The sequence below is a fragment of the Eschrichtius robustus genome, chromosome 8 (genome assembly GCF_028021215.1).
Source record: "Eschrichtius robustus isolate mEscRob2 chromosome 8, mEscRob2.pri, whole genome shotgun sequence".
NCBI lineage: Eukaryota > Metazoa > Chordata > Mammalia > Artiodactyla > Eschrichtiidae > Eschrichtius > Eschrichtius robustus.
In genome coordinates, this window is record NC_090831.1 from 118,160,223 (window position 1) to 118,187,812 (window position 27,590).

At 43.2% G+C, this 27,590-nt stretch overlaps 2 gene segments (V, D, J or C); both read left to right on the top strand.

The window, feature by feature from the left end:
* The first annotated feature begins 795 nt into the window (after window positions 1-795).
* The window catches only part of LOC137768211 (T cell receptor beta constant 1-like), a 55,489-nt gene continuing 28,694 nt past the window's right edge, over window positions 796-27,590 (top strand). The window contains 3 exon segments of the C gene segment in view: window positions 796-862; window positions 989-1,276; window positions 15,438-15,442. Of these exon segments, the coding sequence occupies window positions 814-862; window positions 989-1,276; window positions 15,438-15,442 (342 nt within the window).
* LOC137768727 (T cell receptor beta constant 1-like) overlaps window positions 17,267-27,590 on the top strand; it is a 30,671-nt gene continuing 20,347 nt past the window's right edge. The window contains 2 exon segments of the C gene segment in view: window positions 17,267-17,300; window positions 17,569-17,861. Coding sequence covers window positions 17,267-17,300; window positions 17,569-17,861 — 327 coding nt within the window.

The following is a 27,590-nucleotide window of genomic DNA, read 5'->3' on the forward strand; positions in this document are numbered from 1 at the left end:
CCAGCGACAGAACCCTTCCGTGTGGAGCCCCATCTGGAGACCACAAGACAGCAAAGCACACCCCGCAATCAGCAAAGAAACTGAGTTGGCTGATAAAAATAAGAGGTTATTGAAGAAGGCAGATCTCTCCTCTGCCTTTCACAGCCCCTTTAAGCGGAGAGAGAAGAGAAGGAAGAAGGATACATCCAACACCAGCCTTGAGGAAAGCAGCTACTCACACCCGTTACTAAATTTAATCTGCTAAGGAGAAGAGCCCTGAGTCTAGGGTCATGAACTGGATACAGACCAATAAAATAACCCATGATGTGGATTTGGCTAAGTTTTTACACATGAGACTCTTTTAAAAGGTAGTGGCTAAAAAATATATCTGTGGATAGACAAAGATATGAATATACTTGGATTTTTTTTTCCTACAGTGTAGAAATGAGGACTTCTAAAGTAAAAAAAGTGTTGTTTTCATGATAGCATGAGTTTCATGTTCTCACATTTCTAAGTGATAATCAAATATGTTATACCAATTTTCATCATAAAGATCCAAAATACAGAACTATTTTTCAACTTTGACAAGAGTGTGCTAGTAAGAGGACATTGTCAAATGCATAGAAACCAGCAGCCTCAAAGGAGGACAAGGAAAATGACGGTGACAAGCCTTGCCAGCCCCCATTGGCCACAACTGATCACCTGTGTTACCCCTTCAGCCCTCTAAGGAAATGGGAGTGGCTTCTCCCCTGAAAATGAGGATCGAGTAGCTGCAGAGAGAGAGACATCACAGAAACCAGCTAGGGCCCCCAGGGCTGGCAGAGTGATGCTGCCATGGGTCCCCGGCTCCTGGGCTGTGTCCTGCTTTGTCTCCTGGGAGCAGGTGAGTCCTAGAACTCATGGGCATGCCTTGGCCATAGCTTTCAGGTCTTAGCCCAAGCCCTTTCCTAGAAGCTGCAGCGCAAGGTGACTCCTCAGCTGTCTCTAGTTCTGTCTCCTTCCGCTACAGACCCCCTGGAAGCCGATGTGACCCAGAGCCCGAGACACCAGATCACAGAGACGAGGAAGAGGGTGACATTGACTTGTTCTCAGAATATGAACCACGATGCTATGTACTGGTATCGACAAGACCCAGGGCTGGGTCTAAAGCTGATCTACTTTTCAAGGAATGTTGAGTTTGTTGAAAAGGGAGATGTCCCTGATGGCTACATTGTCTCTCGAAAAAAGAAGCCAGATTTCCCCCTGACCCTGGCATCGGCCAGCACCAACCAGACCTCTTTGTACCTCTGTGCCAGCAGTTTATCCACAGCACGGCACAGTCAGCCGCTCTCTGCACAAAAAGGGCAACCACGAGAGCAGGGAGGCTCCACCCTCCGGAGGCCCCACCCAACCGAGAGGACAAACGTCCCCCACCATCAGTGCCCACAGGAGTCCTTCCCTGGCTCTCCAACTCTGTGGGCTCTGAGCAAGGCAGCCCCTCTGCAATGTGTCCTCCTCTTACTTCCGGTAACAATGAGCTTTTCAAAGTGCAGGCAGGACAAGCTACGTGTGTTAAGTCTAGCACCATGGGTAAAGAATTCCTTTCCTAGAAAAGGAATTTTACACGCACTGCAATCCTTTCTCCTTACTGAGCGTCATCGTTGCCCAAACTGAAGATTTCATTTTCAATCCAATCACTCAACAAAATTTCATCCCACCTTCCAGGTCCTATTCCTGGAGGTTTTGTCACCTGGAGGAGTAGCACATCTGACTTGTTTACTAAATCTGATATCTCCCATTTTTCTCATCTCTGCAAATGGTCTGCCATCCACCCAAATGCCCAAGCCAAAGATGTAGGAGTCGTCCTCACCATTTCTCAGATTCTCTCCTTCCACACCCAATCCATCCATCCCCTGCAGACTTCTCAGTATTAAATTCCTTGCAAATTTTACTAATTGTTCTAACCTCACGGACAACACTGTGATCCAGAAAATGTTGTCTCTCACCTGGATTCCTTAACCACCTTCCAATTTGCTACCTGCCCCCACCCACAAACCACTCTGGAGCTTAAAACCCATCAGGGTTTCTCGTTAACTTAGCTAAAGTCTCGAGTTTGTGGTACTTCACAAGCCTCTCAACACCCTCCAAGACGCAGTCTTTGCACCTGTCTACCTTCCTAACGGGAATGTCCTCTTTCCTTCAGTTACCACAACTGCTTTCCATTCTAGCAGACAGAGTCCACCTCCCTCAGGTCCCCAAATACATCCTACGCTGACGCACTCCTGGGTCTTCACCAATGATGTTTACTCTCCCTAGAGCACTCTTCCTCTCCCTCTCTAGCCGGATCCCTAACTGACGATTTCCCCGCATACCAATTCAGAAGTCATTTCCTCCAGGAAGATTTCCTCGAACCCCTGACTAAGTTAGTTCCTCTGCTATGTGCTCTTAAGACAGCCTGAGCTTCTGTCCTCAGAGACACTTGATTGTTTGCTATTTAAAATTTATGTGAATAAATGTTGAAATTAATGAGAGCAGGGACCGTGCCTATACTGGTTACTTTTTTTAATCTCCATATTTACCAGAGTGCTTGAAGAGAGTCGTGTTAAATGAATGAAGGAATCAGTCTTCTCTTAGATCATCTTCCCAATACCCCTCCTACTAGTCTAGGATCTAAGCCCCCTGCAAAGTCCTCTCCCACACATACTCTGGGGGGATGCCAGGGGTTTTCACATGGGTATGTAAACAAGATAAATCTTATACTCTAGTAGAGTATTATTCTTCCTCTACTCCAGCCCCTGTTTACTCTGTGCTATATGTCATCCTGACAAGGATGTTGCCTCTCTCAGGTACCACTGTATCCATGGGATTCTTTTCTTTTTCTGTTGGTCCCTAAAATACCTGCCAGCCATGGCAGATGCTTCTGCTCTGTACCATTCCAACTGCCAAGCAATGCAATGCAGCAGACCCTATTATTGCTCCCAGTGAGTTCCATCATCACTCCCAGGCATAGTTCCCTGCGGAGTGGCACCTCTATCGATGAAGTACAAGAGGAAGACTTTGGCTCAACCTTTTCCTTGCTGGTGTTGGAGGGGCAAGACTGCAGGTCTGTGTCTTGATCCCCAATGTCTTACTGAGATTTTAGTGTAAAGGTTCATTCAATTACATACATTCCTTACCAACCACTAAAATAGTAATTATAACCTGGAACAAGGGGATGCGGAGGACTTCATCCGAGACACAAATTCTGGCAATAAAAACCCAGCTGAGCTTAGAATCTGCTCATCTTTCCAAGAACTACGGTTGTGTTACTGGGTCAGTCTACCCTGCCATGCCCCCATCCCCACCCTTACTTCAAGGTGAGCTCTCTCCTGGGATCATCGCATGCTGTCATACACAGAGACTTCCAGGGGACCATCCTCTCCTTTTTGAAATACTTACCCAGACATTTCTGAACTACAAAACTTGCTGCTCCTTAGGTCCAAGCTGGGTTTCCATTATACCTTTTATCATATTCTCAATATAAATAGAATTATACTAATTAAATCAAATATGTCAGTGGAGGTTATAAGACCAAGACTGTTCCCTGTGAAATAGAGTCTACATCCAATAACTTATTCTTAGTTCCTGGAAGTCATCACAGGTGACTCCCATCCCATGAGAACCTCTGAGACAATGATGTCGACAGACTCCTTCATACTTATGAAGAATCCACAAACCTAGTTCCCTCCGTTATTTCAGAGCTTAGAGCTGGGATACCCTTATTCTTGACTTAGACCTGCCCTAGGCACCAGGTTACTCTGCTCTTTGTTTCCTAGGACCAGGAGAGTTCTGGTTTTAAGTTGTTCTCTATAAGAGGAATCCAGTCTCGGTCTTCTTTATGGAATGTTTTTCCAGTGCCTAACTTCTACCTCAATCAATTTCACACATGCTAAAGAAATATCTACCAAATTTGGTGAATTTTTAGAGTTAAAACATGCTATGGCCTGGATATTTATGCCCTCCTGCCAACAAATTTATGTTGAAATTCTAATTGCAGATGTGATGATATTAGGAGGTTGGGCCTTTGGGAGATGATTAGGTTATAAGGGTGGAGCTCTCATTAATGGAATTAGTGCCCTTATAAAAGAGACCCCAGTGAGCTCCGTAGCCCCTTCCACCAAGTGAGGTTACAACAAAAAGTCCACAACCAGAAAAGAGCCCCCAACAATAATGCAGGCACCCTGATCTCAGACTTCCAACCTCCAGAACTGTGGGAAATAGTTCCTGTTGTTTATAAGCTACCCAGTCTGTAGTATTTTGCTATAGCAGCCAAACAGACTAAGAACACTATTCATGATTTGTTTCAATCTTAATTTTTGGTTCACTCATTGTCAATGTCCTTGGTAGACAACCATTTCTATATTCTTCCATTAAAAATGGTTTTCTCCAGTATTCCATCATTTTCCCTCTTCTTATTACTTTATACGCTTTCCCTGAGCAACATCATTCAAGTTCATCACTTTAATGAAACTCTCTATTCTAGTAACATCAAATTCAGTATTCTAGTCAGATATCTAATCTGAACTTCAGCTCAATTTATGCAACTTTCTACATGTTAATGTCACTTGAAATCTCCATTGGTACTTCACACTCAATTCACCACATTCTACAAATTTAATCCCCCTGCCAGTCTTGATGAAAACCAATTCATCCAGTTTTTCATGTGACTAACCAAGGAGTTTTGAAGAATAGTCAGGGAGCACAGTTTCGCAGCAATCCTTAAAAACTGGTTCCTGCATATAACTGAGTTTTGATGTACTTCATATTTGAGAAAAAACCAAAATGATTAAAACTAAATATACCCAAATTACATGCAAAAATAAAAAAATAAATTAAAAAGAGGAATACACACATACATAGAATGATACACAGTTACATGGACACACACACACATATGAAATGTTAGGTTTTCCCTAGACATCCAGAATCCAGGTCTCTCTACTCTCAGATGGAGAAGCCACAGTTTTCTCCCAGTTTCTTTGTCTGGGATTACCAACACGTTCCTCAAGTGCAAGAAATAGACATGAGATATGTTCTTAGAAACATGTAGAAAAAGTGAAAGGAAATTTATAAGAATAAAAGATGAAAGTATTAAACAGAAAGCGTATTATAGACCTGGGTTAAGCTAGGAGAACAAAGGCATCTCAGTGTTTGGACTAAATAAAAGGATGGTAAAAAGAGAGCACAAATCGTGCACAGCAAAATGGATGGCCCGAATGGTGGTGTGGATCTGAAGAAAGAAAGAGAAAAGGGGTGTGGACTTTACAGTCATTTCCCTTCTTCTACATCGTAGTCCCCAATAACAATTGACCTAATTATCGAACTGCAGAGGGACAGGTACCCCCAGTGTGGGCTCAGGGCGAGGGGAACTTTGGCAAGCCCCTCACTAAGGGGAAATCATTGAAGATGGAAATCTTTGTAACAGGAGAGTCAGTGGGATGAAAGTAAACTTGCAGATTTGGGTAAATTGGTAAAAGCAATTTTGAGGAGGAGTTTAGGTAGACAGTAGGGATGATGAAGAATCATCCTAAGGATCCAGACTATGGAAATAATCAGAAAATTCAACCACCATACATTAATGAAAATTTGTGATGCTGAAATAATAATGTGTGTAGAGATTTAAGAAATTTAAGAAAAGACAAGATAAGAATACATCACTATAAACCTGCATAGACAGAGGCCACCAGCTGCTTTTCCTTCCGAATTGACCAGTTGTACCTGAAAATCCCATTTGGTGCGATGGAGAATATGGGCGTGCCTTCTGGTCTTCAGAAGGGGCGACTGGCAGACAAGATATCACAGACTGACTCCCTAGTACCCAGGTCTTTTTTCACTAATGCCAGAGCTAACACAGACACCCCACCATGAACTCACCTTCCATGAGCACTGGGCCTTCTCTGAAGTGTAGCTCTTTGTCTCCTTGGAATAGGTGGTTCACGGGCACAGGTAGAATGTCCTTGAGCTTGGTTTGCCAGACCCTTACATTAAGCCTGTCTCTGGTGGTTGTACATCAGCTCTCTCCTGAGCTCTCTCTCCAGGTACCATCTTTCTTTATCCACAATGTCCATGGGTGCTGATGCCAGGAAAATCCCAGCTTATCAGGTTTCAGGGTCAGGAAAGAAGGTGACAGTGGTGTGACCAAAATATGTACTGTGACCTATATGTAATGATCCAGACAAGAGCCAGGAATGGGGCTACAACTAATCTATTGCTCACTTGGTGCAAGGAGTACCAACAATGGGAGTCTCCAAGAGATATGTGTCTTTTAAAATAAGGCTGAGCATTTCTCCCAACCTGAAGACGTCCAGCCCTTCTCAGACACTTCTGCCAGCGGTTAACCCACAACCCTGCACAGCCACTTCCTCTCTGCACAGAAAGGTTGTCACAGCAGGAAGGTGGCTCAGCCTTCCTGGGCCCTGCCCCTACCAGGGGAAGCTACCGCCTGCAGAAGCTCGCAGCTTTCTCCACCCCCACCGGGGAGACATCTAGAGCTCCAGGGCCCCAGTCAGTAGGAGTCCATCCCCAAGTCACACAAAGGACAGCACCTGTGGGTGAGCTGTCACCATCCTCTTTTCCTTTCTTCTCTTCTGCTGTTTCAGTAGGCTCCCTCCACCCAGGCCCTTTACAGAAGTCACCTGACATCAATCCAGCTCCCCTCACACCACCTGCTGCAGAGCGCATCTTTCTAGCTGACACACTTGGTCTTCAAGGACTCTCCCCAGGGCCCCCCGGGCTGTCCAGCCCATTGCATTTCCCTGTTCCCCTCCCCCCACCCTCTTCCAAAACAGCATCTGAGTGTCCTGTTCTACTCCATTTCCAAATAAACTGCCTTTCCAACTTCAGGTCTTGGCCCTTGGATTTCACTTCTTCAGGACTCAACACCTTATATGGAGTTATTTGATAACTGCATTTCATCACCTGTCTACCGAGATAACCTCCAATTGCCCATCACGTTTCCTCCACTAGGTCAACCTGCAAACTCATGCTCTTCTCTGGATCTCATGACCGCTTCCTAAGTTCCGCAGGAGGTCTCTGGTCATTTCCTGAACACAACATGCCTTTTACGCATTGTAGTTTTGCAATAGTCTTAGTGAAGTAAGTTCTTGCTTGATGTAAATCTCCCCATTGTGTGTGATATAAGGGTTGAGGAATTGAATGGAAGCTCTGTGAGGCGTGGACCTCTGTGCCTCTGTGGTCCATAGCTGTACTCCCAGTGCCTGGCATATAGCCAGAGTTCAATAAATATCAATGCAAGGACTCTATGATGCCTTCCAGAATTCTAATCAGAATATGTCCTCCTTATCTCTCTTTCCAGCCAAGAGCGCTTTTTATAAGCAGCTTAGATAACAAGGCTGACGAGTTAAAGTCTCTAAGAGATAAGCTTTTCACTTGGATGATGTTATTATTAAGCATAGATGCTGCCCATTTCTTCTCTAGACTTACCGACTTCAATAAAAGCCTCACCATCCCAGGTTCAGGCACAGAATTTTCTAGTCTTCGAATCCACAGTCACCTCCAGCCCCAGAGAGGAGGCGTGGTGGCCAGGGGTAGGAGGGGAGTTCTCCTGGGGAGAGGCCCTTCACATGAGCTGCTGGGGTCACTGGGCTTAGAGCAGGCATGTTGACCCTCTGCCACCAAACTGCTGCTGTGAAGACAGGAAAGAGCTTGTGACAAAGGGACGCTGTGAAGGTAATCTTTTCCTGACTATCTTTCAGTTTGGAATTTCTCTCCTTCATAACAAGTAAGAGAAAGGCCCAGAATCCTTTCCCTCCTGCCATGGTGTTACCTAGTCTATTTGTCTGCCAGAGCAAATAATATTTTAGCACCACCCTCCCCCCTTCCCTATACGACAATGTTATTTTCATTAACAGTCATGTAATAATCACTAAAAATCAGCATATTCTTTAGATTTAAAAAAATCAACAATTACAAAATAAGAATATATTAATGCATTTCAACGTTAAAAATCTTACTCAGATTCAGTGAAATAGCTCATGTATGAACCCAAACTTGTATTTATCAAACAAAACTCTTACACTTCACAGTAAATATTGTCTCACTGTTTAAAATTTTAAACATAAATAATCTTAAATTGCTCATAGAGTATGACAGAAGTGACAAGTTTGTTTCTTCATCTTGACAAACATTAGGCATATTTTAATTTAATGTTTAAATAGAGAAATATATAGTACTGAGGGGCTCGGGCAGAAACTGTGCCTGAAAGGAGCATGAATGATCCCAAACTTCAAGGAACTTAACTCTTGAAACAGCCAGGGTGTGACTGGGGAAGCTGCGTAACTAGGAATTCTCCAAATCAACTTCTGTGGAGAAACAGTGCTCGTTAGGAGATAAATTATATGCGTGCGCACACACACACATATACATATGTGTGTGTTTATACAAAATATACATATATAAACATGGAAATCGTTTATCGCTTAGACCAATGAAAGATTTTTTTGGAAGGAGTTGTTTTTCTTTTTTAATGAAGGAAAATTCTTGCTTTGCCTCTATGCGCCAGGGAAGAATTTTAATCTTAGCCTAATGCCTTTCATTTAAACATGTTGATTACATTGCATATTTACAGATTTCACCGTCTTGCAAAAAAATAAAAAGGAAAACACATTCTAATAGAAATAAGAATGATGTATTGAGTTGAAACCCTTTGTATAAGTAAATAATGCAGTGAAACATGTTCAAAGGGTTTCCGTGTTGAGTAACTGGGTCAATATTCTTGTTTATAGGAAGGTTTTGGCTGTTGGATTAGACATTAGATCTTTATAGTAGTGTCAAATGTAAGGAATTTAATCTGAATCTTTATGATTTTATGATCTTATATAATTGCAAAAAAATGTAGAAGCCATTGTATGATTATAATTGATTTGTGTTGTACACAGGCAATTTTTCAACAATTTATATGCCATTAGAAAATTTTAATAGATGAGGGAAGAGGAGTAACTACAAATAAAACTTTGGGACATACAATCCTCATAGTGGCGTCCGCATCTGACCCTTTTGTTTTGATGAGTGTTCTGAACATGCACCAAAATCACCCGGTGATTTTTTTTTTTTTTTGGTTACTATTATTGGGGTTGGTTTTTTTTTTGGTTTTGGGGGTTTTTTTGGTGATGACACTTAACATGAGATCTCTTTTAACAAATTTTTATGTGTACAATTTGGTATTGCTGACTACAGGCACAATGTTGTACAGCAGATTTCTAGAACTTAATTATCTTGCACAACTGAAAATGTATACCTGTAGAACAGCAACTCCCCATTCCCTGCTCCCCACAGCCCCTGTAAAGATTCTTCTTTCTGCTGCTCAGGGTCTGACATACTAAGTGAAATAAGCCAGTCACAGAAGGACAAAGCAGGTAAGGGGTCATTTATCACCAAAGTTGTTTAGAATTTCTGGCGCACGGTGATAATAAAAGCAGAACAACTTGTAATTGGGATTTATTATTTTTTTACATCAGTATGTTTTACTTTATTTATATTTGGCAATTGTCCAAATAATGTCCTTTATAGCAAAAAGGGGGAAAGATTCTGGTCCATGGTCCAATCCAAAATTATGTCTTGTGCTTAGTTTTTATGTCCCTTTAGTCTTTAATCTGGAATGCTCCTCAGTCTGTCCTGTCTTTTGTAATCTTGACATTTTGAAGAATATAAGTCAATTACTTCATAGAAGATGGTACTTAGTTTAAATTTTTATTTATTTATTTATTTATTTATTTATGGCTGTGTTGGGTCTTCGTTTCTGTGCGAGGGCTTTCTCTAGTTGCGGCAAGTGGGGGCCACTCTTCATCGCCGTGCGCGGGCCTCTTACTATTGCGGCCTCTCTTATTGCGGGGCACTGGCTCCAGATGCCCAGGCTCAGTAATTGTGGCTCACGGGCCTAGTTGCTCCGCGGCATGTGGGATCCTCCCAGACCAGGGCTCGAACCCGTGTCCCCTGCATTAGCAGGCAGATTCTCAACCACTGCGCCACCAGGGAAGCCCCTATGGTACTTATTTTAATGTTGTGGTAAAGCATTGCATAAAAATAATTTGTACTTCCCATGTTTCTCTTGGTATAATATTTTCAAGTTTTTTATTAGGAAAATTTCTATCACAAAAGCAGAGAGAAAAATGAGTCCTATTACCCAGATTCAGTAATTAACATTTTGCTACCCTTCCTTCTTCTATTCCCGGCATTTTTAGTTGATGTATTTTGGTGCAATTTCCAGACATCGTAATATTTTACTGCAGATTTTAGTAAGCTCTAAAATAATGACATTTTCTTATCTTAGCATAATATTACCTTACCTAACAAAATTATTTCTAATTCCTTAATACTACCAAAATTATACACACATTTCTCCTATTGTCACTGAGTCCAAGCCCACACTGCTCACCACACAACAGGCCAATAAATCAAGAGAAAAAGTGTTGGGGCAAAGAATAGCGACTTTATTTGCAAAGCCAGCGGACCAAGAAGATGGGAAGAGCCATCTTACCCAAGTTAAAACTCAGGCTTCTTTTATACTAAACGGGGAGCGGGTATTGCTCGTTGCTGCAGACTTCTCGGGGCTGGCCAGGCCCCAGAGGGGATGCGATGATCCTTTCCTCTTGCTGTTGTCCAAGTCAGCATGGTCACAGTCTTCCTGTAAACCTCCAACAAGATAAATGTTATTCTCTGTTCTGCAACTTTGTATCTCTATGTGAATGAACACTGTTATACTTTTAAAGGTCAAGCCTGGGAGGCAGAGCCTTGAGAATGGGCTATCATGTATATTTCAGGTTATAGGCAACATTCTTTACAAAGGTGCAGAGTCAGCATGACTAAGCACAGGCAACAGAGCACAAAGATGAGTGGTAAAGGAATAGATCCAATATGGAGTCAGGTTTGTTCTTCTCTGTTACAATACTCTGCGATGCAAGATGCCAACCTGGAGGCACAGGTGTCCTCGGGATAGCTGGGAGCTATTCGCAGTCTGATAAAATCTCCTAAATGCTAAAACCAATCATTTCGAAAGCAAAGAGCAACATCACAGGAAGATAGCACTTGAATCAGAACACAAAGTCAGACTTACTTCTTCTGACCACTTCTGGTTAAGAGATTCATCAGGAATTCAGGGGAAAGAAATTGATGGCTAGTGTCAGAATTTCCCTGGAGTTTGTAGCTTTTCCTTCCTAGCAGGTAAGCAGAGCCTGATGCATTTGTGTAAGGTGTCTGTTACAAAAGTATCATGCAGCTTAGAAAAAAGATCAATAGAGATGATGTAGGATATTTGGTAATGAAGGAAAGTTTAGTATCCATGGAGGCTAAAGAAGGCATATTAAGTGTAGTTTTAGTTTTACAGATTAGATTTCATTGAAAACAATTCCTGCAGAAATATTTTGGAAGGTCAATCTAAAAAGACAAAGACTTACATAAGGCTGCTGAGCAAAAGAAATCCTTTATCAGTGAAGAATTTTAATGTAGTGTCTGAGACAAAATTAGTTTTCAGTAGATGATGGTAGTAGGGATAACAGTCAATGCTTTTAATGGCTACATTTACTGAGACATGCATGGTTATAACCAATTTCTAAGTATCAACTTGTTGCTTTCTTACCATAACCCTGGGAGGTTGGTACTTTTATTAGTCCCATTTTACACATAAGGATGCTGAGGCCCAGAATTTGGTTGCAGCTACGAATAAGTCGAAGAACCAGGTTTGAAACCCAGGCAGTCTAGGTCCAAAGTCTGAAACCAATACACTCCTTATAATAATTACTGTTATTAAATAATATCGTATGAAAAACTAAATGTGCTGTGAAGGAAATATATGTTGAGAGAGAGAAACAATAAAGTATTACTAATCAGGAAAAAAAAAAAATCCCCACTTTGGAGATTCGCTTTCAGAGACTCGCAAGAGGACACACGGGACTCAGCATATGGTTGTGCTCACGGCTAAGATTATTACACAGACCTTGAAAGGATACTCAGCTAGAGCATAAGAGGAAGAAGACACAGGCGGGACTTCCCTGGTGGCGCAGTGGTTAAGAATCCGCCTGGCAACGCAGGGGACATGGGTTTGAGCCCTGGTCTGGGAAGATCCCATGCCACGGAGCGACTAAGCCCATACACCACAACTACTGAGCCCACGTGCCTAGAGCCCATGCTCCGCAACAAGAGAAGCCACTGCAGTGAGAAGCCTGCGCACCGCAACGAAGAGTAGCCCCCGCTCGCCACAACTAGAGAAAGCCCGCGCACAGCAATGAAGACCCAAGGCGGCCAAAAATTAATTAATTAATTAATTAATTTAAAGAAAAAAAAGAAAGAAGACACAGGCAGACTTTGGAGGAATCCGTGTGAGACATCCATATGCCCTCTGCATCCCAGGAAGGTGCACACTTTCACCCCAGCAATGAAAATACAGCTACTCGTGTGCGATGTTTCTGCCCAGAGAAGCCTGTTAGAGACTCAGCATCCCAGATATTTTGGGAGGCTGGTATTATAGACCGAATTGTGTCTCCTGAAAATGGCTATGATGAAGTCCTAGCCCTCAGTACCTCAGAATGTGACTATATTTGGAGATAAGGTCTTTAAAGCGGTAATTCATGTTAAGTGAGCTCATTGGGATGGGCCCTTTCCCAATATGACTGGTGTCCTTATAAGAAGAGAAAATTAGGACACAGACACACACACACAGAGGGAAGACCATGTGAGGACAGGGGGAGAAGACAGTCACCTCTCTCATCCAAAGAGAGAGGCCTCATTAGAAACTAACCCTGCCAACACCTTGATCTTGAACTTCTAGCTTCTAGAATAGTGAGAAAATAAATTTCTGTTGTTTAAGTCACCCATTCTATGGGACATTATTACGGCAGCCCTAGCAAACTAATACAGCTGATCACATAGGCACTGCCTGCCTGGCACATACCAAATTCCAGACTCAAAGAAACAAAGCAGTGTTCAGTATAAACTACATTGTTTGTGCAAGCACTCTAGGTGAAATGAACCACACTCACCAGTTACCAAACGGTGCAACACTCCCGAAATCCAAAGCAAGCAGCGGGGCTTCCTTGCTTTCGCCCTCACATGCAGGGAGAAAAAGGGAGCTACTCCTAGAAGCTGTCCTGGAAGAATGAGAAAAACTTTCCCCAAAGGCCCTGCAACCTCTCATAGCATCTCATTGACCTGAATTATGTCTCATGTTCCTTCCTGAACTAATTACAGCCAGGTTAAGATGATTTTGATTGACTTAAGTGCATCCAGGTCTATTCCTAGAACAGGAAATAGAGTCAGATTTGCCTAACTTAATGGGCAGCATGGGAGAGAGATAGATAACTAACAAGGTCAAGAGGAACTATTGAAAGAAATATACTGCAATGCTTTGTGAGAGGTGCCACTGGATGAAGGGGTGAATTATTTAAGAAAAGGCAGGGGACTTCCCTGGCGGTCCAGTGGTTAAGACTCCTTGCTTCCAATGCAGGGGGCACAGGTTCCATTCCTGCTCAGGGAAGTTCCGCATGCGGCACGGCCAAGAAAAAATAAATTAAAAAAAAAAAAAGTAGAGGCAGGAATCACAGGTCAACCTGAGGTCAACATCCAGAAGAGAGAAAACACACCTTCACAGAATAACCTCAAATAAGAGAACACTTCATCAACAAACATGTACCTTCAGTGGGCTTTCAGGGTGTCTGGGAGTCCTACAGTCTCCCCGAAGTTTTTTATTTCTCGCAGCAAACATTGTCCAGACTCAGAAAATCAACTGCAAGAGAACGGAACAGGTATGAGTCTGTGAGTTGTTTCCAGTGCTACCTGGGTCCTTCCCCATTACAGCTGCCATCACCTCCGCCGAGCCTCTGGTAGAGAGAGCGCTAATCCCAGCCCCAGTTCCTCTCCACACCTGTGCTGATCCGCAGTGCACCTGCTTCTTCCAACATCTCTCCCCTCGCTTAGTTTTGGTTATGAAGCTAAACATACACCTACCTGCAGGTCCACAGCCAGCGCCCTGCAGTCTTTGAAGGGAGCTGTATTCAAGGACTCAGACCCCTGGGCTGGTCATTTTTTCATAACATTTGCATTCCTAGCCCTGAAACTGCATTCCTAGGTCTCTTTATCTGAGGCCTTGGGCTTTGGGTAGAGGGCTTTCTCAGGCCCCTTTGCCACGGCCCCCTCGTGGGAGGAGGTGGGGGAACCCTGGGACACTTCCCCACTCTGACTCAGCAGCCAGTACTTCTCCACTCCTCGCGCCCCCTTCACACCCTTCTCCCACACCCCAGCGCCCAAAACCCTGCCGGAGGCTTTTGTTCAGGGCTCTCTCAACAGTGAGAAGGCCGCCCACGTCTGTGCTGATCCCCGGACCCTGGGCAGCATGCCATTACATCAGGGAAATGGCTCAGGGAGTCTGTGCTTTCTTTGGTTCTAGACTCTTGCTTGTGCCATCACAGTAAGTAATTAGGCAATTTTCAGAAGAATTTAGGATTGCTAAAATAGAAAAAGATTCGGGGTTATTTTGGAAGAAAGTTTGGTGTATTTGACCAAGAGATTTTAATGTACTTAATGTTTCATGTCAAGAAAAATTGGATTATTCTATACTTTTTACCAGGATACTACTTTGTAGGGTTTATTTTGTCTTTTGGGTTTTTTTTAACATCTTTATTGGAGTGTAATTGCTTTACAATGGTGTGTTAGTTTCTGCTGTATAACAAAGTGAATCAGCTACACGTATACGTATATCCCCATATCTCCTCCCTCTTGCGTCTCCCTCCCACCCTCCCTATCCCACCCCTCTAGGTGGTCACAAAGCACCAAGCTGATCTCCCTGTGCTATGCGGCTGCTTCCCACTAGCTATCTGTTTTACATTTGATAGTGTATATATATCCATGCCACTCTCTCACTTCGTCCCAGCTTACCCTTCCCCCTCCCCGTGTGCTCAAGTCCATTCTCTACATCTGCGTCTTTATTCCAGTGTAGGGTTTATTTTGAACCACTGTCTCTAGCATCTCCCATAGATGTAGAGGCTATACACACACACCATAGAAAAGGGTTACTGGAATATTGTTATCCCTAATATACCACATTTCCTCTATTATAAGGTAAATTGTTCTTCACAATTTTATTTTTCTAAACTATTGGCAAATCCTATATTCAATGTTCATTGCTAATGCAATAGAATTAACAACCACCTAAAAATAACAATTATGTTTTTAACAGTACATCTTTTAATAGATGGCATCTCAGAATCAAAGAAATAAGTTAGTTTTGCAAAAATTTCTTTCTAGAGGTTCCTCGTTTCCTTTTGGGTATTAGGCCTATAGTTCTCGGTCATCCACCGGCTTCTGCCCTACTAAGGACAGAACAACAAGCAACGGCAAACGTGAGGCAATCCCTAATAGTACCCATGTTAGCTTTTGAGCTTTGGTGTCACACAGACATGGATTTGAGTCCTGCCTCTGTCACTTAATCTCAGATTACGTGAACTTGTTTAGGTTATATAAGGTCTTCGTGTCTAATCTGTAAAATTTCTTAATCTGTAAACATGCCTAAGTCGCCTAATTCACAGACTGAAATAACTCATGTAAAGCACAGAGTAAGTGCTCAAAAACATTAGCTCAGTTTTTATGCAAGTGTTAAACTGTTTCAGGAAGTTACATGACAGAGGAAATCAATTGGATGATGAAAAAGGACCGTAGCACTGTTGTCAAATTTTACGGAGGGATGATCTGTCTCATAGTCCATAATGAGCTGAATTAGAATAGAAGAAACCGTATTACAAATAGCCATTGATGACCAAAATGAGGAGGAGATATGATAGACAAATAGAGATACAATGCATTTGAGTTGTGAATTAATTGTGAGAGACCTGAGAAGAAAAGAGGCAATAAAGATGAATTTCTGGGGACTTCCCTGGTGGCACAGTGGTGAAGAATCCGCTGCCAGTGCAGGGGACACGGGTTCGAGCCCTGGTCTGGGAAGATCCCACATCTCACGGGGCAACTAAGCCCATGCGCCACAACTACTGAGCCAACGCTCTAGATCCCGTGAGCCACAACTACTGAGCCCACGTGCCACAACTACTGAAGCCCGTGTGTCTAGAGCCCGTGCTCCACAATAAGAGAAGCCACCGCAATGAGAAGACCGTGCACCACAACGAAGAGTAGCCCCCACTTGCCACAACTAGAGAAAGTCTGCGTGCCCTGCAACAAAGACCCAATGCAGCCAAAAATAAATTTAAAATTAAAAATATAAAGATGAATTTCTGAGCCTAGACAACAAGATGAGTGGGGGTACCATTTATTTTATTTTTTATTTTTTAACTAATTTTTATTGGACTATAGTTGCTTCACAATGTTATGTTAGTTTCTGCTGTGCAGCAAAGCAAATCAATTATATGTATAAATATATCCCCGCTTTTTTGGACTTCCTTCCCATTTAGGTCACCACAGAGCATTGAGTAGAGTTCCCTGTGTTATACAGTAGGTTCTCATTAGTTATCTATTTTATACATAGTAGGGTGTGTATGTCAGTCCCAATCTCCCAATTCATCCCACCCCGCCTCCCCCCCTTGGTGTCCATATGTTTGTTCTCTACATCTGTGTCTCCATTTCTGCTTTGCAAATAAGTTCATCTGTATCATTTTTCTAGATTCCACATATAAGCGATATTATACGATATTTGTTTTTCTCTTTCTGACTTACTTCACTCTGTATGACAGTCTCTAGGTCCATCCATGTCTCTGCGAATGGCACAATTTCTTTCCTTTTTGTGACTAATATTCCACTGTATATACATGTACCACTTAGTAAGAGGAATGTATTCAGGAGTAGGAGCCAGTTTACTGGAGTAGGTATCAGGGAAGGAAAAATGAGTTCAATTTGGGACAACCGAAATAAAGACTCAGCAGACAGTCGATATTCTGAATTATGTTTCCCTAATATTCTAAAATTTTACCTTTAGTTATCTAAGGTCAATATTGCATACCTAGTCTTACTTTACACCCAAGGAGTAGCACATACGTGATGCTCAGTAATGATGGATGGGGAGGTGGTGGATATGTGGTGGATAGACTGCAATTGCAGGCTGAGAGACTTGTGAATGACGATCCAGCCTAAGTGAAGGGCCACACAGCTCCACTAGGGGGCAGACAAGTCTCCATATTCTTGCAGAAACTCGACTGCCTATGACAGGAAGGGAAGAGAGAGCCAGTAGGGATGAGCTACACAGTGGTGACCAAAGATGAACTTGAATTTGATGTCTTAGTGCCTTTCCTCTGGGAAGAGGCGAGGCCATCACCTAAAGATGTTGACTCTTCTGCTACTTCTCCTGGGATTAGGTATGGCCTTATACTGGGGGGCAGTTTGGGGTAAATGTGGATGTTGGGGAGAGGAGTAGGGTGTCCGAGGCCACCAGTCAGAGGGTGGGGGAGATGTTGGATTAGAGGATCCTGACACAATAACAGTTGGCAGAACAAAACCAAAGTGCAGGCAGTGCTACAGGGTTCTTTGGGGGCCAAGGTGGTATTGGAGCAAATAGTAAAAGACCTTCCTGCCTGGGGACAAGCTTGTCGGCCCTCATGGGTTTTTCTGTCTCTCTGGAACTAGGCTCTGTGTCCGGTGCTCTCCTATCTCAAAAGCCAAGCAGGGACATCTGTGAATGCGGGACCTCCGTGATGATCCAGTGTTAGGTCGATAGCCAGCTCACCTTCATGTACTGGTACCGTCAGTTTCCAGGACAGAGCTTGCTGCTGATGGCAACTGTGAATCAGGGCTCTGAGGCCACTTATGAGAGTGGGCTTACCAAGGCCAAGTTTCCCATTCGCCGCCCACACCTGATGTTCTCAACTCTGACTGTGAGCAACGTGAGCCCCGAAGACAGCAGCTCTTATTTCTGCAGCGCTGGAGACACAGTGCTGGGCACAGATCAAAGGTCTCAGCAAGAACCCCTGCTCCCTCCTACCCGGCTCCATCCAGGTGAGCCTGAGAACCCTGGGAAGCAGGCTGGAGGGGGGAAACCACAGCTCTTGGGCAGATGCAGCTGCCTGTGTACTGGTGGGTGGGGATGGGTGTGAATGGATAGGCTGGGATGGGGAGAGAATTGGTAGGATCCGCTGGAGGGCCCCATCCACAGACAGGAAGAGTTGCTACTGGAGGTTGAGGATAAAATGTCTTCCAGAGGAATGTTTAGAAATATTCAGTAAAGACAATCAGATACAATTTGCCTTCAAGTGGCACAGTCAAAAATACCCTTTAAGTATTTTATCTCAAGGCTATATTTAGCCTGTTGTCTATCGATATAGTTTAGAAGGCCCTTAGTCATCTTGATATCATACTGGTCCATTACACTGATGGCATTATGCTGATTGTTCTTAGTGAATGGAAGTTATAAAGCACTCTAGATGCCTTGGTATGACATATGCATGCCAGACCAATGTAAATCTGCAAAAATTCAGGGACCTGCCAATTTGGTGAGCTTCTGAGTAGTCCAGAGGTGTGAGATATGTTGGAATGTCCTCCAAAGTGAGGGGCAAGCTGCTGCCTCTTACATCATCTGCCGTGGAGAAAGAGGTGCAATGCTTTATGGGACTTTCTGGATTTCGGAGTTAACATATACTACAGTTGGGTGTGCTACTCTGGTCCATTTACTGTGTAATCTGTAAGGCTGGGCCAGTGCAAGACAGAGTTCTGTAGCAGAATGAGGCGATGATGTAAGCTTCCCAGCCACCTGGGCCATAGACCAAGTAGCTCAGTTATTCTTGAAGTGCCCATGGCAGATAGGGCTGCTCTGTAGAGCTCGTGGCATTCCCCAGTAAGAGAATCACGAGGCAGATGCAAAGAGTTTTGGTGTAAAGCCATACTGTCTTCTACCTGGCACCAACTATTCTTCCTTTGAAAAGCTGCTCCTGGCTCTTTACTAAATGCCTTATGGCATTCAGAACTGGGTGTTAGTTGATTTGCAAAACTGTAAAGTTGAACACACACAGAGTATTCTGTTATTCAGTGGAAAATGTATAATTAAGACAAGATTCAAGCATAGCTGGAAGGAGGCACAATTTGATTTCAAGAGCAAGTCCCAGTTTCACGGTCCACACTCCCATTCCACACCCACCCTACCCTCAATCCGTACTCAAGGTTTTGTGGGAATTCCCTATTTTCAGCTGAAAAACTATGGGGCTGTTTTCTGGGTAGGGTTGCATTTTATTCTGGAATGATCATTACAGTTTAACATAAGTATGGGTCTGAAAGGTAGTGGTAAAGGAAAATCTTCGCAAGGGCCAGAACTTCAGTCCTGAAGAATAGATCTAGCCTGTGTTCAACTTTCCCAGTATCATCTAGATTCTAGCCATTCATTCACATTTTCCCTCTTTTTGCTTCTCTGTGCTGTGTTAGGGGTAATTCCTTTAGACTCTCTGTCCTAGTTACTAATTCACACCTCAACTCCATTAAGCCATTTCACCTTTCAACTGACATTTTTTTTTCAATTGACTTTTTAATTTAAAATATATTTTCATTTCTAGGAAATCTACTTGGGTCTTTCTACAAATATGAGCAGTCATTTTTGAAGAATCTTGCTCGTCATGTATTTTTCAGTTATTTTATTTCTTTAAGGATATCAGACTTATACTTGGAATTTTTATCTGTTCGTGCCAACATCTGATGACTTTATGCACCTGGTTTTCTTGTGGTTTCTGCTGCTTCTCACTCAGGGTGGCTTATTGCCTTGTGCATTGTGTAATTTGATATTATAAAATTTATCTTTGGGAATTCCCTAAATCCTGGAGTAAAGGTGGGCTTTCCAGGAAATATTTATTTTTGCCTCTGTCACGCAATTGGGATGCAACAGACCTGATGTTTTCCTTTATAATTCTCAGTGTCCATCTTCTTGGCCATACAGTGTCTATGGCAAACCCCAAAGGGCTGACTACTCAGTGGCCATGGATATTCAGAGGAAGCTGTTTTTAGTCCTCCACCCAAAGCCAAGACCAAGAAAAAGAATAGTCCTTGTCAATTGCCTGTGGGGTTATTTTTTTTAGTTTGCCCTTTCACTAAGTGTGTAGCTTTTCCTGTATCCTGGCTTTATGAAGAAGCGATTCCCATCACGCCCCTAGTGCTGTACAGGTTCCAGTGGGTCTTACCCAGTTTCTACACATGCTGATTCTCTTGCTCACAGGAATCCACGTGTGCACCCACTTGATCAGATGGATCAAAAGTGCTAGTTTACCTTCCTGTACCCTGCTCCCTAGGAAATGGGCAAATTCACCTACAAGTAAGCCTTGGGGTGTGAGCATCTTCCTATATAATGGCAAACTTTTCTCCTAAGGAGCAGTAAAACACTGTGGTTAGGGGCTTGATTTCTGTTCCCAGGCAGACCTGAGCTTAAAACTTGACTCCACTGCTTTACCACCAGTTGTGACCTTGACAAGTTACACAATTTCATATACATATATATAATATTTTCATATATAAAATAAGGATAATAATGATGCCAAAAAAGAAAGGTGTGAGGATTTTTATAAGAATGAGATGAAGTCTTCCATGTAAACCGCATCACACTGTGCCTGGTAGAGACAAAACACACAATTTAGTTACTAGTTAAATTTATTTCTCACTGTGATACATGAAAATTTTTTTTAAATACTTTTTTTTAAAATTAATTAATTAATTAATTAATTTGGGGCTGTGTTGGGTCTTCGTTTCTGTGCGAGGGCTTTCTCTAGTTGCGGCAAGCGGGGGCCACTCTTCATCACGGTGCGCGGGCTTCTCACTATCGCGGCCTCTCTTGTTGCGGAGCACAGGCTCCAGACGCGCAGGCTCAGTAATTGTGGCTCACAGGCCTAGTTGCTACGCAGCATGTGGGATCTTCCCAGACCAGGGCTCGAACCCATGTCCCCTGCATTGGCAGGCAGATTCTCAACCACTGCGCCACCAGGGAAGCCCAATACATGAAATTTTACCACTAACAATTCCATCCTCAAGGTTAGGTATTGCCCTCTCTGGGAAAATTTTATTTATTATTATAGTTGTTTCTCTTTATTTTAGCTATTTTAATAACAAAATAAATGCATGTTTTTTTGTGAAATACACAGTTTATTAAACTGAGGAAAATTAAAATCACCCATTTAAATAAAATTAGATCATATGATATGTATTTTATCATTTATTCTCTTAAGCCAACAATATTTCATGTCAAAAAATATACTTTACATTAACTTATAAGAATATTTCGGTGTATTGATGACCATCCTTTAAATATCAGTTTTTACAATTAAAATTAATAGCAAGGTAAATATCCATATGCTAGATGATAGGGTAATTTAATTTAAAAAGCAATGGTTGTATGTGTCAATTTATTTCTGTTATAGACTCAGCAGGGAATGATGAAAGCCCTGCTTACCCCACCTTCACAGGGCTGTCATCTTCTTATTCAGGTTCTCAACTCAAATACTCCCCAAAGACAGCTTTCCTGACCTTCTTACCTAATATAGCACTTGTGGACCCAGCCACCAGTTACTCACATTTATTATCACTTTATCCTATTTTAATAACATCTAATCACCATAGTCTGATATAAATATACAGTTGATCCTTGAACAAGGTGCAGGTTAAGGGCACTAACCCACTGCACAGTTGAAAATCCATGTATAACTTTATAGGTGGCCCTCTGTAGCCGAAGTTCCACATCTGTGCATTCAACCAACCTCAGATCGTGTAATATTATAGTATTTATTAGAAAAAAAATCCATGTATAAGCAGACCAGTGCATTTCAAACCCCATGTCGTTCAAAGGTCAACTGTATGCATTATATACACATTTTATATGTATATATACATATATATGTATACGTACATTTTTAATTTACTGTCTGCCTCTCATAGCTATACCTCCTTACATATGTGTGGACACGAACACACATAAATACACACAGATGCCATGAAAGCAAGGACCTTTTGTGTCTTCTTCATTGCTGTTTCCATAAAGCTTAGAGAAATTACAGGAACATCACAGGAATTCAGTAAATATTTACTTAGTGTTATGGACTGAACTGTGTTCCTCCAAAATTCATATGCTGCAGTCCTAACCCCCAGTCCCTCAGAATGTAACTGTATTTGGAGATAGGATCTTTAAAGAAATAATTTAAATGAGGCCATTAGAGTGGACCTTAATCCAATCTGGCTGGTGTCCTTATCAGAAAAGATTAGGACATAAAAGGAGAGACACCAGGGATGTGCCCACAGAGGAAAGGCTACATGAGAACACAGTTAGAAGAAGGTCATCTGCAAGCCAAGGAGAGAGAGGCCTCAGTAGAAAACAACCCTGTTGACACTGTCGACGAAAATAATCAATAAACAATCTGTAATAGGAATAGAAACAAGTTTTATTTGAGCCAAACTGAGGACTATAGCCCAGAAGACAGCCTCTCAGATAGCTCTGAGGAACTGCTCCAGAGAAGCATGGTTTTCAACCCAATTTTATATCTTCTCAGAACAAAGAACATTAAGCAAGTCAGGGGTACATTCCTTCAAGGTTTAAAAAAAAACAGATCAACACGTACAGTGAGTCAGTATGTCCTTGGTCCCTGAGAAGGAGTCTTATCATCAAAGGAATATCAGCACTGGTGTCCCAGGAAAAGAGGCATTTTATTTTTTAACATAGACATTTTTACTTCCAGTCAATGTGCCCTTTTCTTTAATAATTAAAGCAGATGTACAGTGTATGGCTGATAGGCCACAAACAGGCTGTTTTAGGTAGCATAAAATTCAAATTAACTCCTGTATAAGCCAGAATGACTTCTCCATACCTCAATATGTGAAAGTTTCTTTTATGAACACCTTGATCGTGGACTTCTAGCTCCCAGAACTGTGAGAAAATAGATTTCTGTGGTATTTTGTTATGGCAGCCCTAGCAAACTAATACATTGAGCAAATAAATATGATTCAGCAGAAAAGAGAAATTTGCCAAGCCATGTGGACTTCCCTGGAGAAAAATCTCTACAAAAAGCATTTGAGTTCAGGCAATGTAAGGCCATTAAAAAAGAACTAGGGGCTTCCCTGGTGGCGCAGTGGTTGAGAATCTGCCTGCTAATGCAGGGGACACGGGTTCGAGCCCTGGTCTGGGAAGATCCCACATGCCGTGGAGCAACTAGACCCGTGAGCCACAACTACTGAGCCTGCGCGTCTGGAGCCTGTGCTCCGCAAAAACAGAGGCCGCGATAGTGAGAGGCCCGCGCACCGCGATGAAGAGTGGCCCCCGCTTGCCGCAACTAGAGAAAGCCCTCGCACAGAAACGAAGACCCAACACAGCCAAAATAAATAAATAAATAAATAAATAAAATTTTTTAAAAAAATGATGCAGATATTAACGGCCCTTGGTAAAGAGAAAGAGTTTGTTAAAAAAAAAAGAACTAGATTGTTCTAACAGGGAGGGAACAGAGGCTTTCACCTTTCTGCTTGAGTAGAATGGTGACCCAAAAACATGTGCCAGCTCCCTATGCTCCGCCCCACCCCCAGGCTGGGAAAGGGAACAGATATGATGGGTTCTAGAGAGGCAAGCCCAGAATCTGCTCAAACACAGTGGCCCTGAACTTGGACGGTCCTCAGTTTGGAGCTGTGTTGGTTCCTGTGTGGACTGAACACTCAGTTCTAAGACTTGGGAGCCTTTTGAAGATCCTCCTGGATAGGTCGGCCTATAGGAAGTGGGCTGACCAGTTGGCTGCCTTCCAAATGGACAACAGAGTCTAGAGTTTTTAAAAGCTAAATGAGTGGAGGGAGCTCAGTTGACTGGGCTTACCACTGAACTTGACTTGTGGGGCTCAATCTGGATCTAATATGATTTAGAAAAGTAAATACACCTGTCATTTATTCAACTCTTGAGTATCATGGTACAAGTCATGGCTGCTACAATCACAGCCACGTGGGTATTCCTCCCAAACTCCTTACTGGCTCTCCTCTAAGTACTCTTCAGTAGACTCTGGAGTCACTTAAGCAGCATTAATAAGCCCAGGGATGAGACAAGGAATGGCTGAAATGTGAACAAAAAGACCATTATAGTATAGGAACCAATCTATCTTTAGATAAAAAGCTTCAATTGCTAGAGACTCCCCCATTCGCCCCTCTATATCAGCCTGAAGACTAGATAAAATATGCAAGTAGACGTACCCATCTTCCTTGCTTCAAGGTGGGGAGCAGGAGGGGGGTGGGGAGGAGGAACAGACTACTCCATTTGGCCAACCAGCCAATGACCAGTCTGTGCCTCTAGCCTCTGTCTCACCCTTCACTGTTTTTGGATCACACAGACCACCCCTTCACTATCCAGATTCAGTGATTCCCAGGCTGCGACATTCAAGAAAATAGTTCTTAGTGGATAAAGAGAAATTGCACAATGGGCAAAATATGTAGTTTAGAAAAAATGATGGAGGCGGGAAGGAGTTGGGAGTCTGGAGGAAAGACAGCAGAGAATTTGCCAATCTGGTTGGAGGTGGTAAAGGACCCTGGGGGCCAAGGAGGAGCTGACTAAGAGCTGAGGAGAAATACCTGAGCTGGGGGGCTGGGGGAGGGAAGTATTTTTTAAAAAGAAACTAACGATTTGGAATCTGACAAAAATCTACTTTTCAGACCAATAGGAGATCTGAAAGACTCCACTATGTAGCAACATGATGGGAATGAACTTATCTTCCATAGGGAAAGGTTCTGGTGTCATTTATGGATTCCTTAGCTGGGTGACCCTGGAGAAGTCACTTAACCTCTTAGCTTTAGATTTTTCATTGGTAAAAAGGAGAAAATGGTACCTGTTGCCCAACTCATGAGGCTGTGTGAGGGTCAAATAAGGGGAAGGGAAGCCAAACGTTCTGTGGTAGAATTTACAGGCTCTGGAGTTGGGCTGCCATGCTTAAATCCCATCTCTACAGCTTACTGGCTGTGTGACCTTGAGAAAGTTACTTCACCTCTATAAAGCTCATCTTGTCATCTATAAAATGGCAACCCCATAGGTGGTTGTGATAATAAAGTGAAAAAGGTCCATGAAAGACTCACACACATTTGGTGTAGTAAAGCGCACAGAAATGATCCACCGTTACCATAATGAAAAGCCAGTGGCTTGATGTGCCAAGAGCTAAAAATCAACCAAGAGAATGTCTTTTTTTTTTTTAATTAATTTATTTATTTATTTTTGGCTGCGTTGGGTCTTCGTTCCTGTGCGCAGGCTTTCTCTAGTTGCGGCAAGTGGGGGCTACTCTTCGTTGCGGTGGGCGGGCTTCTCATTGAGGTGGCTTATCTTGTTGTGGAGCACGGGCTCTAGGCACATGGGCTTCAGTAGTTGTGGCTCACAGGCTCTAGAGCGCAGACTCAGTAGTTGTGGCGCACGAGCTTAGTTGCCCTGAGGCATGTAGGATCTTCCCAGACCAGGGCTCGGACCCGTGTCCCCTGCATTGGCAGGCGGATTCTTAAACACTGCACCACCAAGGAAGTCCTAGGAGAACGTCTTAGAGAAATGGACAAAGGAATCCAAAATTCAGAACGGAGAGTGCCAAGTGCTGCAGAGACTTATTCAAATTGAATTTGGGCAAATGTGCACCAGAATCCAACCTACACATCTGAGCCTAGAGTATGAGGTAATGGTTTCCACCTATATCTATCTTCTCTGCCTGTAAGGTGACTCCTGATACTTTGACCAAAATTCACCTCATACTGTATTGTGGGTGTGATAGTTGATTCTAAGAGGGCGTGCAAAACATCAGGAGAAGGCTAGTCTTAAGGCTTTAGACACAGAAAAGCCCAAGCAGGTGGGGGTTCCCTTTCAGACAGAGTCAGAGCCACAAAGCACCAATTCAAAAACTTTCTCCCTTTTCCCAGGATAATTTCCTATCTTCTACCAAAGATCACCTCCCCGTACCTGTCCAGGGCATACTGGTATCTACAGCAAGAGTCTCTCCTTATCCTCTAAGGCAAGGCTTCCTATGAAGACCCCACAACAAGGGGACAAAACAAAATAGCATATTTCATGATATTTATGAAAAAGCCTCTATTATGGAGGCTCCACAACCTGAGTGAGCTACCTGTGCCTTCAACGTGGCCCAGAGGGGCCCAAGGCCATGGTAAGATAGGGCTGTGAGGCCAGGTGCCAGGTGGAAGATTAATTCAAGCTTCTCTCTCTGCCAGGGAGGCAAGCATCAGGAGGGATCCGGAGGTAGTTTGTACCTTGACTTGACCCCTTAGCTGCCATCTGCAGCGATTCCCATGCTTCACAGTGCTTTCCCCGTCTTCCAGTGGCCTTGAGGCCAGCTCTGCCAGTTTTAGATCTGTATTCTCGGACAAGACAAAATCTTTCTGATTCTCAGTCTCATCCTCTGTAAATGGAAATAATCTTGTTCTGCACACCTCAAGATGAAAACATTTGTGAAAACTGAAACTTGAAAGTCAACACAAATGAAAATCAGCATACCACTGCTACTTGTGTGTGTGAAAGCTCTTTCATTTAAAAGCTGTCAGGCACTGTACAAATATAGCAGTATTCCTGCCTAGATATGAGCCCATCAGGTATTAGAGGGTGTGCAGTGAGGATGGGGAGAGCTCAGAGATCTGGGTGTCCTGTCCTGGAGAAGCTGGCTTCCAGCCGTGCCAGGCACTGAATCAGAAGACAGCCTGTGGGTCCCTCTCCACCCACAAGCCCCACCTGCATCTCCCCCAATTAATTCTGTTTCCATTTACTGTATCCCTCCAGCCTACTTCCTGGCTCACCACCAGACTTCTGAGCTTTTCTGACTTTGTTCACCATTTCCACTCATATTTACCTTTCTGAGAATTCATATGTGAACTCTGCCCACTCCTGCCTCTCAGGAACCCTGAGCTCAGAAGAGCTGAGAAGGAAAAGCCTCATCATGGGAAGGCTCCTCGACCTGGTTCACGTCATTAGACTCAAGCACAGACACCAGTTACATCTCTACCCCTCTGGCCAGGTTGTGCCTCAATAAATTACAGAGCTGTGTCTTGATGGCTATGGCAGGTTGCAAATTGAGATCATTTCTGGCAAGATTCACTCTGCACTGAGCCCAGCAAAATAGTCCCACTGCATCAAAAATAGAAAATTCCAGAATTCCCCCACCTTCAATGTTGTTTTCAATCACCCAATACTCAACCTTTATCATGTGCCAATTTCTCCACCTACTGCTGTTTCCCTGATCAGGACCCAAATTTACCATTGTTCAAACTTTTTCTAATATCTGATCTGGAGCATATCATTCTAGCTCAGGCTAGCAAGCTCCTAGCAGGTGGTGGCAATCTTCATCACCGTCAGGGCAGATTCCCATGGTGACCAGGAGACTGCTTAAAGAGAACCCATGGCGGCATGGGCGATGAGAAAGACCAGTGTCTTGATAGTGAGGAAGAGGAGCAATGTGGTAGTGGTCTTCCGTGCCCCCCAATGTATCAGGTAAATACCTACTTACCCCTTGGACCCTCCCCCTTCCAAATGTCCCCCTTTCCACAAGGCTTGGTAGGAAGGAAGCCAGCTTGAAAGCCCAGACTCACAAGAAACTCTGCCTCTCCCATCTCATCACCTCTTGATGTTGGGATCCTGGTTCCCCAAGGCTTTGGATCTGACCTTCCTACCCAGTGGTTTAGACTTGAGAAGG